The 14,039-nt window shown below is 40.4% G+C and overlaps 2 protein-coding genes across 13 annotated transcripts in view; one reads left to right on the top strand and one right to left on the bottom strand.

Moving 5' to 3' along the window:
• Positions 1-7,094, top strand: part of LOC102216639 (rho GTPase-activating protein 23) — an 80,870-nt gene extending 73,776 nt beyond the window's left edge. For all 12 annotated transcript variants that reach the window (XM_023349562.1, XM_023349558.1, XM_023349555.1 and 9 more), the window contains 2 exons: positions 2,382-2,413; positions 2,596-7,094. In XM_023349562.1, coding sequence (XP_023205330.1) covers positions 2,382-2,413; positions 2,596-3,996 — 1,433 coding nt within the window. In that variant the 3' untranslated portion in view covers positions 3,997-7,094. The remainder of the gene's footprint in view (positions 1-2,381; positions 2,414-2,595) is intronic.
• Positions 7,095-7,472: 378 nt separating this feature from the next.
• Positions 7,473-9,780, bottom strand: LOC102218594 (protein HEXIM-like). Its single transcript, XM_005796667.3, has one exon. The coding sequence runs from the start codon at positions 9,091-9,093 to the stop codon at positions 7,990-7,992; it is 1,104 nt and encodes a 367-aa protein (XP_005796724.1). The 5' UTR covers positions 9,094-9,780; the 3' UTR covers positions 7,473-7,989.
• Between the last annotated feature and the right edge of the window lie 4,259 nt (positions 9,781-14,039).

Here is a 14,039-nt window from a genome sequence, read left to right as displayed (position 1 = left end):
CTTGAGTGGTAATTCACTTCCAGGAAATTGTGTGAAGCTCCCAGATGGCAACTATGAGACAAACCTTCTTGCTTGCACCTGAAAAAGAGCTGCAGGGCTAACAACAATTGTTTTATTTGACAAAGAAATGGCTCCTTTTTGGTAGTGCGAACAAGGGGTGAGCACAATATTTTGTGGCACTATTAATAACAATAAAAGTGACCATAACAACTATTTACATCTCCTTTCTGAACTGTATGCATATGACATACAAATATTGCTTTTGAAGGACAAAATCAATTTTTAATATGTTTCTTTAGGACATTAATCACATAAAGAAGTGTGATTTGCATCACTAAACTGCAACAGTAAGTGCATTTAATCATACTTTCAATATTTACTCACTCTAATTGAACAAACAAGTGGACAAAATAGAAAAACTAACAATTTGAACAATGTTAACACCTTCTGGGTTTTTACAAGCATCATTAAATGGAATTTATCATGACAACGCTAAATCAAAATTCTTATGATAAAATAATTATCATAAATTCATATAATGGCTTTTAAAATTGGTGGATGACAGTAGTTGTATATTATATTATAAGTATTGCTTAGTAAATGTCACAAACTTTGAATTTATAAAAGATATTAACTCTTTTAGACCCATTTCTATTCAAGTTGGTATTTGTGAATTCATATATTCACAAATACCAAATACGCAACTCCAAATTATTAACCATGAAAGTCTCCAATTTGCAACTTTTGTTGTTCTGTGGAGCGCAACAAAGGTATTTGGAAGAAAATACAGAATGGAAAGCTAAAATATTTAGGTGCGATGCTGCTTGACATGCTATCGGCTAGCATTTGCAAAAGCAACCAATACAGGAGCGGCATTTATTGTCCTTGGTGCTGATTGACTGTCTCCCCAAGAGCCGAGATAAGAAAAACCAAGAATATTAAATTTTGCAATAGTTCTAAGATTGTTTCCATTATGTAAATTAAGGTATATTTGGAGTTTGACCTATTAAAATAGGCAGTTATTAGTATTCTAGTATTGCTAGACTGCATCTAATCTGTGGTTCTGGTTCCTAAATCCTAGGGGCTCCACTGTACATTGCAAATAAAAAAATGTAAAAGAAAATGAAGTTTTCTCGATTCTGGATTCATTTTAACCTCCTGAGTTTCATTTTTGTCTCACAAACATGCAAACTAAAAGTAATTTGCTGTTTTTCTTCCCGTTGGAACTTATTAGGTTATATTAAGCCATAGAAACTGTTTATGTCTTCTATGGTGTTTTTTATTCTGACAGAAGTAGACACAATAGTGCATTTGGCCTGATGGGGTTTTAGAAACTGGTGATAAAACAAAACATTTCAGAAAGCAGGTAGTCAAAACACTGAAAAATGTAACATGCAGACCCTTCACACCCCAGAGATTAGAAACTTAGTCTGAAGTAGTTACATCCTAATTATCATTTTGATTTGATTTGGTGGCTTCAAACTACATTAAGTTTGTTATCCTTTTGTAGCCAAACTAAACTAAGAATATATTTGCAAGTTTTGCTACTATAATTTCCCATGTCATGACATATATGCCAGGTTAGACCAATAATTTCATTTTTTGAGATCAGAAGATTAACGTCAGAATTCTGAGGAAAAATGTCAAAATTATTATTATTTTTTAGTGTCCCTAATTCTCTTCCATGCTTTCCTAATATTCTTCAATTAACAAAAAAACATTTGGTTGTACTTTTTACCACCTGGTAAATGTTTACAGATCTGATCATTCCTTCTGAAGCCTTGTGTGTCTGTGTTTGTGAGGAAGTGCGTTTCCCACTTCCTTCCCTGTCGATGATTGGTGCCATCAGTGTTTGCTGTGGTTCCTAATGCACTCTCTCCTCCCAACTCCAGCCGCTGCTTCCCCTCAAATCATTGTCTTTCCCTCCAAATGCTGGAGTCTGTAAACCGGTGTGTTTGCTCTGGGTTCTGACATGATGAGAGGACACAGTGGTAGTTCACAACTCCACATTAACTTATATTTATTTTGTTCTGTGCAAAACGTTGTGAGTCTTTCCTTATTTCTTTAGATTTTGCTTCCAATGATTCAGATTTTATTGTCGCCTTGTAAAGCTTTCTTGAGGAAATTTCTGCTGGAAATGGAAACTTGTATGAAATCATCATAAAAGTCCCTCAGACTGGGTGGAAAACTTCTTACCAAGATTATTTTTGAAATACTACAATAAAATCTGACTCATTTGAAGAGCAGTATTTAAAAATAAAGGATGACTCATCTTTTGTGTTGCAGCTTTGTGCTGCTGAAACGGCCTCTGTGTCCTCCACCATGACTGCTTTGACTTGTAAACTTTTTAACTTCTGACATCTTTATTTCTTCTTCCACAGACTCAACCAACAGTGACTCAGCTAAATCAAAGGTAACATCTCTCAAACACATGCATGACGGTTTACTAAGCACAACGTTCTGGCCCAAAGTTTACACAAACTGGGGTTTTTGGGATTTATTTATTTAAGATTGTTTTCTTTAAACTTCTGACCTGAACTGTAATGTAAGACAGAAAGTTTGTCAGGGTAACAGCAGCATTTCCTCCTGTTTCAGGGGTCATGGGGGTCAAAGAAAGACCTCACCGCCAAGGACTTCCTGGCTCTGTCCATCATGTCCGCCGTCACAGGCCGCAAGCGAAGGAAGCGCCACCTCGCCTGCCGCGTTGGAAGCAGCACCGATGACGACTCCGAGCACGAACCGGTGAAAGCGGGGCACCTTGGGATGGAGGGAGAAGAGGAGGCAGAGTCGCCAGGGGGAGACACTGCTCCTCGAGCTGAGGGAGAAGAGGATGAGGAGGAGGAAGACGATGAGGAGGAGGAGGAGGAGGAGGACGTTGTAGCAGGTGGAGAGAAAGAGGAGGTGGTAGCGGTTGTTCCCAGTCGGCCGTGCTGTAAAGAAGAAGAGGAAGAGGAGGCAGGAGGAAGGCAGACAGCTATTTTGTTGCAGGACGAGGCGGTGCAGGCGGAGGAGGTGAAGGGCCCGTCGTGGAGAGCGCCAGAGGATGCTCGCTCCATTGTCTCCGGCTACTCCACCCTTTCCACGTTAGGGCGAAGCTTGGGGTCGGAGGGCAGGGGCGACGACGCCGACGACGAGCACAGTGAGCTGGTGAGCGAGACGGACAACGAGAGCGGCTTCGTCTCGCGCTCCCTAACCCAGGAGAGACCCAGCAAACAACCTACGATGCCCACGAACCAGCCGCCATCGGCACCTCGCAGCTTCCTCTACTCCCAGTGCAAACCGCCAGTCCTCTCGCCCATGAACCTCCTCGCCCCGGCAACGCCTGCCGTTAACTCAGCCGACTCTGTCGAGAGGAGCGAAGGAGGAGCGCGCTCCAACACGCCTTCCTCTTCCTCCTCCTCCAACGCTCACAGGCTCCACTCGCGGCCTTCCTTCAACTCCCACAAGCTGATCCAATGCGACACTCTGGCCAGAAAGAAACTGAAGTCGGAGAAGACCAAAGTCCGCTCCCTGGACCTGCCGGAGTTTCAGGTTGAGGGGACCGGCTCCGGGTCCGACAGCGCACCAAAACCGAAGCGAGACCCCTCCAGAACGAACGCTTCCTCCGGCAGCAGCCAGGAAAGCCTGCGCCTGTCCCGGGCGAGACCTGCCCTGCCGCCCAGCGAAGCCTCCTCCTTCACCCCGACCGGCCCGGGCAGCAGGTCTCTGGCCGAGCACGTCCGGGCTCGCCTGCTGGGCTCCGCCGACGACCTGCGCAGTGTGGGGCTGCGAAAACCTCCATCACCCGAGACGCGGAGGAAGAAACGAGCGTGGCGGAGACACACCGTGGTGGCCTCACCCACCGAGACGTCCGACAAGAGACCCCCACTGAGCGTCAATGAGCTCCCGCTCTGCCCCGTCAACCAAAACCAGGTGAAAACTCAAGGAGCAGACAGTCTGGACCACGAACCAGTTACACGCCAAGCCCCCACCTCCAGATTCCACCAGTACCTGTGAAAACCTCCAGGTGCGATTCATTTTGGCATGTCAAGGGGTACCCCAGTGTTGCCAAAGCTTTAAGGTTTTTGTCTTTGCTTTTCTCTTATTAAAAAAACTTTCCTGTGCATAGAAGATACAATATGGTTGCGACCCACATGTTAACCCATGCGCACCAGATGCTATATGGTGCGCACAAGATAGTATGTGATGCGCACCATACTGTGTCTCGTGCACTTATTGGTCTATTTTTTTTTTCTTCAGTGTCCCTATAGGGGCTTCGTATAAGACATAAACAAAACTCATCATTAATGCCAAAAATTCACAATTTAGTACAAACAGGCATTCCTTCCTTCCCGTCTCACAGGAGAGATGCTATCAATTGGTCACAGGAGGGCGCTGTTGTGCAGCTTTGCTCTGGTTGAGAAAAAATGGTGCTTCTAGCTAATTCAGCTTAATGGTAAATGTTACAAAAAACTATCATACAACAGGAGTAAATTCAGCAGATTTTCTTTTGTCCTGCTACCAGTCTTCCTGACCTCGCTCACTGTAAAACTCCCGTTTTTAGTCCAACACAAGGACACAGATGTCTCTCTCTACTCTCTCTACTTGTTAATAACGCCTATGAGTGTTTGTGCAGAAATGATCACGTTTTGTAGCATTTTGTACAAAGCCTTGTTAAGTTAACCTATGTAAATATAAATGTTTGTTTTCACCTGTGATTTTTTTTTAGTTATTTTTATATGGTTTACAAAACGTGCACAGAGTGCAGTCATTTCTTTCAAGAAGTTACTTGAAATGTTTCCCTTAATATATAATTTTTTTTGTTTATATTCAATATATATTATATATTTTGTATTAAAGTAAAAAAAACAGTACTTTTATTGTTCATTGAACCTCTTGAGCGTACCTGTTGGAGGGAGATAAACACGACTAAAGCTGTTCCTTATTTCTCCATAGATGGCCTTTCTGATTCACAGCACTGTGCAGACTACCTTTATCTCCTGAGATACTGACTTTTTAATGAAAGCGATCTACTTTAAACAAACATCCATCAAATAAACTATCTGGGGATTGCATGTAGCAAGTCTAGCAGATCCCTTTGGGAGAGTTTGCAGGCACATCGGCATGCTGATGGCTGTGCTCATCGTTTTCGCGTTACCTCATATCTCGTATTTTCACCTTTTTAGTTTGGGATCTTTTTTCAGCCCATCCCCACTGAGCATTCATCTGTCAGCGCAGTTTTTACCTTGGGGGATGTGTGTGGCTGGGAGTTTTCCATAAGGTCAGGTTCTTAATGAATCCTAACTGGTTGAAATGGTACAATGGAGAAACTGAAAACAGGTCTGTGGAAAGTGTCCCCCGCCTCACACATTTATTCTGTTTCTCCTTTTTGTTGCAGCTGAAATTTGATAATAGAAAACGTGTAACATCATAAATAACCTGAGAAAACACAAGAAGCAGTTTTTATATAATGGTTTAATTTATTAAAGGGAAAAAGTATTAAATCCTCCACCTTAGTTGCATCTTAAAACGGGGTAATTAATCCTGCTTTGGTCCAGTTTCTGTAACCCTGAAGAAATCATTTAAAACAAAAAGTAGAAACAAATATTTAAAAAAGCAACTTGCTCTGACCCAACTAAGTCTTTGACATCCATCAGTCTGGAAATCCATTTCTAAGCCTGTGGGACTGCAGTGAATCACAACAAGAGCTGTGAACCACAAATGACAACTTGGAATGAACCTTCCCCAGGAGCGGCTGACCTACCAAAAATTAGTCCAAGAGCGCATTTATCACTCATCCAGGAGGTCACAAAGGATCCAAGAATAACATTTATTCTTCAATTGTCTCAGTTAAATTCAGTGTTCATGATTTAACAATAAGAAAGAGGCTAAATTAATGGCCGTCATTGGGAGAGTTCCAAGATAGACGCTGCTGTCCAAAAACAACACAAAGGTCCAAATAATAACTCCAATATTCCCAAAACATTTCAGAAAACGAGTGAAACTATTTGGACTATATTAGAGTAGCATAAATTTATGCAACAGTCAAATACGGTAGTGTGATGTTTTGGGCCTGCTTTGCTACTGATTGAACCACAGATTTTGCTCTCTGGGGATTACATGTTCTAAAATATTGCCAAACTGGTTTGGGTTGCTCTTTTCTATTAATAAATGAAATCCTCATTCAAGGGGATAAAACGGTTGAGATGGTAAGAAAGCCACCTTTAAAACTGCTTTTTGTACTTAATTTGTACCATAGCATAAAACATCCAAACGTGACCAAAAGCAAAGAAATGTGTAAGATGGGGAACTTTTTCACAAAACTGTATAATAAAGTCTTATGTTATGTGTTAAACCATCATAAAGAACCACAAACAACTTCTCTGACCAAATATTCCAGTGAAGAATGATAATAAAGTTCTAGTTTTTTCTTACCTCGAGATTCTTCTACAAGTGCCTGATTTTCTGGAATGTGTTGTTCTGCGGTGCCATGCGCAGGTCTCATCTTTTTTTCCATTTCATTTTGTTGTATCTGGATCCCCTCCTTTCTCCCGACGTGGCTGACCGACCCAAAGACGTGTACATTAAACTCCCGAGTGGAAAACTAAAAAGCACACTTCAAGCCAAGGACGCATCTATGCACTCCCTTCGCCTTCAATAAGAGGCGCTTATAACAGCTGTTACTAATGCTGCTAAGACGAAGGAAACAATAAAAGGCATAGAAATCCCTCAGCTGCTTTTGCTCCCCCCCCTGAAACAAACTGAGGTCATGTGAATATGGTACACCTAACAAGTCCTACCCTAAAACCACATTAGGTCATGCCAGATGATATCAAATTTCCTAAAGGTGAACAAACCTCATCTGTTGTGTGATGTACTGAAATGTGATTTTATCTAATGTTTATTGTATTTTAAAACTAAATTGTTTTGTACATACCTTAATATGTAACATACTGTATTGTGTACATTTGGAATTGATTTTGACTATAATTGATGACTAAAAAAAAAAAAGAAAAACAAAAAAAGCTTGTCCGCCTGAAACTATTTCCCTTGTGGCTGTTTGCTTCAAAGCAAAAGGTATATGATGTAAATAAACAGAAATATGTTTAAAAGAGGATTTGTGAGTTGAGTTTTTGTTGAATGTCGCCCCCTGGAGGTGGCAAATGAATACAGTTTTTGTTTTTTTCAGTCTTAATGTTTGCTGCTGCACAAAAAGGAAACTGCATCCAAATCTTTGAGGCCACTTCCCGTTAAATGCTGCGGTTACGAATGTATGCAATCAGAAGTGCAAATGCACTTTAATAGTAAGAAGATGCACAAATTAACTTTAGATTTGCTTCCTTTGGTCACATTAATCTATTTCTTCATGCAATGTCAAAATGTGAAACCATTACAAAGGAAAAAATAAAAATCTTGTGATCAAAAGCATCAAACAGCTGCTTTCAGTGACTGCTTCCTGTATCTTCTAGGATCAAACTTTACAACAAGACACCTTTAATCAAAACTTTTTTATTATTATTTGAACCAATTATAACACACAACTGTCAAAATGGTAAGTCTGGAGTTTGCTTTTGCAGAAAGAAACAAAAAAGGTGCTGGCAAGCTGCTCTACTTTGCTGTCATTTCTTATTTGATTTTTGGAGAGAAAATTAGATATTTTTTATTTTTAAACGGAAGAGTTAGTCAGCAGATATTCCTATAAAGTTGTACTGGAAAAACAGAAGTCTGGAATTGTTAAACATCTTTTTTTATATTTATATATATAAAAATGGAGAATATTCATATTGAAATATTTACATCTCCTGAAGAAAATTTAACAAGACAGCTTACAGCCCAAATGAAAAAGAAACGTCATGTTTATTGCATCGCCGTGCAACGACTTCCTTGTCCAGACAACAGACTCATTACAGAAACCGATAACATTTTTTTAAGAAAAAGAACAGTAGTCCATTTTATGTTTTTATTTTTTTTTTTACCGTCTTGAATTGTTTTTGAGGGTTTTTTTTTTTTTCAATTTGTAGCGACCTGCCCACTCTCCTTGCAGGGCTGACTCTGGAGGAGCAGCTCGGTGTTCTCGGCTCTCAGTCTCTCCAGCTCCAGTTCCATCTCCTGCAGTCGGACCTGGGAGTGCTCCGCCGCGGCCACGGGCTCCACGGCGCGCCGCAGCCGGTTGTTCTCCTCCTCCAGCCGGGACATGCACTTCTCCAGCTCCAGGTACTCCTGCACCAGCTCTTGTTTTGTCATGTTCTGCAGACTCTCGACGTGGTACATCTCATAGGTTTCGGAAAAGTCCCGCTGGAGGTACTCTCCACCTGCGTTCCCAGGCCTCCCGATGCCGTCGCTGCCGCCTCCTCCGCTCCCGTCGTCGTCCTCTTCCTCCTCGTTGTCGAAGAGGTCCTCCTCGCTTCCAGTGTCCTCCATGCGACCGCTGACCCCAGAAAGCCGCCGGACCCCGGCTTCTGTGTTGAGGTCGGGCTCCTCTCGGTCGTGCTCGTCCATCAGGAACTGGGTGGTGTTATAGGGCGCGACGGGGAGCCCCTTGGCGAACATCTCCTCCCTCATCCGCGAAGCCCTCACGGTCTCCCGCTCCTCTAGGGCTTTCTTCTCCTCCCATGAAAGTTTGTTGTAAGGCTTCCAGTGGCGTTTCTTCTTCGAGGTCCTGCGCCTGTGCCTCTTTTTGCCCAGACGTGCTTCCAAGCCAGTGTCGGAGTCGATGAGTAAATTCTCCACTCCCGACCGGTTCAAAGTCTCCTGCAGCGGGCCGTGTTCGCCTTTTTTCCCGCGACGTTTGTGATCACAGTCGGGTGAAGCGTCGGAATCGGTTGTTTTGTGAGGCTCGGTAGCATTCGGGTACTTGGAGAGCTCGTTTCCGGCTGCTGAAGCGGGACACACCTCCCTCCGTCCGCCTTTCATTTGCCATAACTTGTCTGTGTTGATATCCTCGCAGTACTCCGCCCGACGCTGATGCTTCTCCGCTCTCTGGCGCCCCCTCTCGCCGTTCTGCGGTCCTCCACGGTTGTTGGCTGGGAGATGCTCCAAAGCGTCCCCGCTACTCTCACCTGATGGACTGCCTGAAGTTACCATGCGATGGGTCTGCTCCGCTGGCTCCGTCATCCTGATGATATCCTTCTTATTGGTCCCGTTTTAGCACATCTTAGAGCATGTTCGTGCTCAAAAGGCAGAAATTCAAAGTTCGTTAAAAGATGAAAAAAAGTTTGTTTTTTGTTTTTTTTAAGAAAAAAATAAGATTTCCAGAAGGACTTAAAATGTTTAAAGAAAGTTGACTTTCACGTCTGGAAACAAACTTCCGAATAAGTAAACACTTGTTACTCCTCCAAGGATTTGTCAGAGCAACTGTCGCTAACTACCATTAACTGTTTCAGTGCTGTCAAATGCCGCCGTCACTCAGAGACTGTGTTTCACCGTCACAACTGTGTCCAGTGTGCTACAGAAGACGAGGGAGTCCGTGTTTATATAGCAGCTCCGCCTCTCTCTGTGCGCATGCTTTTCCTTGTTACATCTACTGAATTCTGGGATATGCTGTTCTCTTTACAGTAGAGCTAATGCGTGAGACGTCCTCTCTAAACTACAAAGTCCACAAGTCTGCCGTAACTGATGAGATTTTTAACCAATGAGAGAGTACAATCATTCGCCCAAAAAAGACCACCCTCCTTTTTGTTGATTGGACTGCAGGAAACCTTTGCTGTTGCTAAGCTCAACTAATTTTCTGATTGGACAGCATTTACTGTCAATCAAAAGAGCGCGAGCTACATTAAAAAAGCAGTCCCGGGCATTTTTTATGGGCACTACTATTTACAAAGAAAGGGGTAATAACTAGATGTTTTGATTTAGAAACTGATTTTGATATTTTAAAATAGTTTAAATATTTACCAGAACTGAGTAATTGTATATTCTATTCCTAAATGTGCGACGCAGAATTATTTGGAGCCGAAAACGGCGAGAAGTAATTGAGTAATAAAATGTAAGCCCCCTGTATTGCAAGGAATATGAAGCGGTCCTTACACAGAATGTAGTCCGCTTTCAGCGTTAATGTAAAATAATAACAATAAAGCAATCTACTCTCTAAATTAAATAATTTTAAACGGATATATAAATAAAGATATGTGGCTCTTGTGTGCTACTATTATGATTTGTGAGTTCGTTTTAGCATTACGTGTTGTGCGGAGTGATATGTCGTAAGACTGGAGCTTTGGGGGTGAACACTTAAACCAGCGTAAACAAACGACATTTATTGTGAAGCCGCCGCTACGGTCACACTCCCGAACCCCTCGTTGTCAAAGGGTGGGTCAGGCGATCTCACACCTGCTTAATAATGCTGCTATCATCGACGAAATGGTGTAGATCCGTTTTTTGACAGCCCCAAATGTACAGTGTTTTTACACCGTTGCTTTAAAAGCTAAGGATAAGTTGGCTAACGTTAGCTGTTAACGTTAGTTAGCGAACGGAACGCTGCGTGGTGTTGCTCGAAAATTAAAACACTGCATCCTTTCCATAATATTGTGAAATCACTCGAACCAAAAATAACTAATCCGAAGCTTGGACATGATAGTCCCGAACGGGAAATAATTCCTGACAGGGACATAGAAAACGTGACGTTCTGCATAAAGCTAGACTAGCTAAAGCTAACTAGCTCGCTCCACGGTTCTATGTTGTTATAATCTAAGTAAATAAAACAAAAATACTAATGTTAAGTAACATTTTATTAAACGTGTGCTCTAATTCTGTTCATGGTAGTCTATTGAAATACAACTAGCAACAGAAATGATTATATTTACTCCTCAGCTGACTAGGCCAACGTGCTTTTATTGGCTCCGTTTAATTCCCGGACTAACACAGTCCCCGTTTTCCATTACATCGTTATCTTTAGTTTAATACATTTAAGGTTTGCTGCGTCTTTTCAAAGCAGTACAAATCACAACCTGTACTATATTATAAGCAAACGGGTAATAACTGTTGTTTGTATTAAACGGCCGCACAATAACTTCGATTAACTGCTATTGCTTCAGGAAGTAGTCAGCACCAGATCTTTCTTTAGTTCTCGGATAGTTAACAAGCCTGTAAATGGGACTTTCCTAATATTTTACAGTTTAAACTGCCATATCTACTTTTGCACAAATATACAATTAAACTACGTAGGTGCAAATAGATAAACCATGCAGTGGAGTGTTATTTAGATTTTTTCTGTTTCACATTTTTTCAGATAAACATCATTTAATGTGTTTGAATTCATTATTGAGTTCACAACACTGTGTTCATCTTCAACTCTAAATGCTTAGCTAACACATCCACATATTGTTATAGTAGCCTCACTGCTTCCATAAACTATTTAGCTTTCATTAAAAAGGAGAAATGGGTTATTTGCTGTGTGACCTTTTACAGGGAGTCACTGGGAGTTATTGGTTTCCTCCAAACTGTGCCTGTAAACACCAGGAATCCAATGGCTCCCAAACAACACACAGGCCAACTACTTCTACTAATAGAAACAGGCCCAGTTTCACCCCTGGCGAATAAGCAAGCTGAACTGTGAATTCTTTGAGGAAGAGGAGGTAGACTGCTGTTAATGTGAAACCCTGACGACTGGTGAGACTGGGAAACCATTCCAGAGCTGCCCCCATATTCCTCAAATCAAGGAGCAGGAGCTGCAGCTACACAGCCCAAGCTGCTCCTGCACAGATCACAGCCTCTGAGGATTAGCAGACATGACTTAATCTCACACTCAGTCTTACTTGGTTATTGCTGCTATTGAGCAGAGATAAAAGATATTAAGTCATGTAATTTGAGGCAAAATACATAGGGGTTCATAAAGACAGGAAGTGCAGAAATACTCTTTTTGTGAAATTCAAAAACTGATCCCAAGGCTGCATCAAGTTAAAGATAAACATTACCTAAAACATTGTACCACCCAACTCCCCAAACCTGCTTTTTGTGTGTAGTTGTGTCATTATGTTTGTTCTCCTGGATAGATCATATTCTTTCTCCAAGTTTCCCAGCTGCTCTGTGTTATAACACATACAAAAATATTTATCATTTAATCAATGTTCATGTAGTATGAAGAAGAACGTTCAGTTTAATGGATCACAACAAACGCATGCACAATGTATGGCATGCACTAAAGGCAGTTTAAGCTTTGGGGAATTTTTTTGAAGTTGTGCAAATGATAGAAATCACCAACAGATGGCGCTTCTGCCCCATTTACTGATAAATAAAAGCGGCGTAATCTTTTTTTTTACTATGGCTTTCAAAATAAAAGGTTAAAAGATTGCTGCAAAAGGAAAATTCACATTACAGTCTTAGATGAGTCCTGAATAGGGAATTATATTATATTCAAAATAAAGGAAGCAGATTATCTTTAGAATACCACATAATGTTTGCTTATTGTATACTAAATCATGTTCACTTCCTAGTTCCACAATTTTTCTGTTTAATAATCTTTTTTTCAATACATCTTTAATTATTTCCTATCATTATAAAGGTTCGCCTGAGATCATTTTTACATTTTTCTATGCTGCAGAGCCATTTTTGGAGCATTTCAATGTTCAATATGTCAATATAATACTTTTATCCTGTATGTTATTAATCCATAACAAAGTAAACAAAATGCAAAAAAAAAATCATAAAACAGTACATTAGTTTTATGATTTTTAACATATTTTTGTAAATATAAAAATGTCCTAATTTTATCCCTCAAAATTGCCACTAACTAAAAAACCAAATTTTTTAGTTAAAGCCAATTTTATAATATGTAGCAACAAATAAATAAATAGAAATGTTTTATTTCGCTCAAAGTATACAACTTCTTGCCTCTGGGTGTTTGAGGATCCATAAATGTGTCTGCATTAAGTGTATGTGGTGTTAGTGTATCTAGAGGGGAAAAATAAAGTCGAGGGAGAGTTTGCTAAGAGTGCGCCGAAAAAAAATACACGCCGCCGGAAATGAAGTCACTTCTAGTTGTGTACGGAGCCCCCTAGGTGACAAGGGATTTTTTTTTTCTTTTGCGTTATCTCGCAAAACTTTTGCGTTCCCTCGCAATATGCTTACTGCAATATTTTTTGGTCTATTTTGTATACAAAAATGTGCATACATTTGAAATGTAAAACGGAGGCTCTTTAAATGCACATTTAAAAAGTCTCAGTGTTTTTTCTTAACTCTTTGGTGCAAAAAATTGATTGAAAATCAATTTATTCACTGCATATTTATGTCTATAGTATTTGTGTAAGGTTGCGACGGAACAGCTCATGAAAACACCCCTTTAAACCATTCAGTACCACCACAAATGAGACACAATCGAAACTGTCAGATGACTTATTACCCTGCATAACTCAGAAATAGTCTAAATAGTTTGGATGTATTTTTTTTTTATTTCTTTCCTTCTTATGGAAAGTTTCTGTTTATATCATGGGTTTGTGGTGCATTTCTATCCTAAAGAAAATATGTAAAACTACAGATATTTCACAACGAGATATTAACATAAATGGAAAAACCAAACTTTTTAAGCCTTACATTATTGCAGAAAGTAAGATGGACACCATAAGAAAGGCTTACAGTATTCAATTATGCCGCATTAGCTAATCAGTACATCATTGAGTGGAAACGCAAAAGTTTTGTGAGGTAACGCAAAAGAAAAAAAAATCCCCATGTTCCTTAGGGGGCTCCGTAGAATCCAATCCAGGAAGTGCTGTAAACAATCTACCTGATCTATTAAGCATGCGGATTTACCCAGAGTCTGGGTTTCTCTGACGTGTTTGGGTTCGTGTTTTTTTTTTTACTATAAATCCGTGAAAGCAAACAGCGTATGATTGTCAAAAAAAGGAATTATTGCTTTTTTACCTTATGTGATTTGGAAATGTGTAAGCAAATAGGAATCAGATAGGAGCAAAAAGGTTAAAGAAAGAAGAATTGCATTAAGACCCAAATGCAATTTATCTTTAATAGATGGTGGGATATGTGCATATTTGACAGTTAAAATAGAAATTAAATAGATAAGTACAGCACTGTGAAAAAGTGTTTACCTCCTTACAGATTAATTCTATTTTTGCTTT

This window comes from Xiphophorus maculatus, chromosome 16 (assembly GCF_002775205.1).
Source record: "Xiphophorus maculatus strain JP 163 A chromosome 16, X_maculatus-5.0-male, whole genome shotgun sequence".
Taxonomy (NCBI): Eukaryota; Metazoa; Chordata; class Actinopteri; order Cyprinodontiformes; family Poeciliidae; genus Xiphophorus; species Xiphophorus maculatus.
Note: the sequence above shows the minus strand (reverse complement) of the source record. Positions and strands in the feature narration are given on the sequence as shown.

Bases quoted from the DNA above. Each gene is read 5' to 3' on its own strand.
- LOC102218594 (XM_005796667.3), bottom strand. From the start codon at position 9,093: ATGACGGAGCCAGCGGAGCAGACCCATCGCATGGTAACTTCAGGCAGT.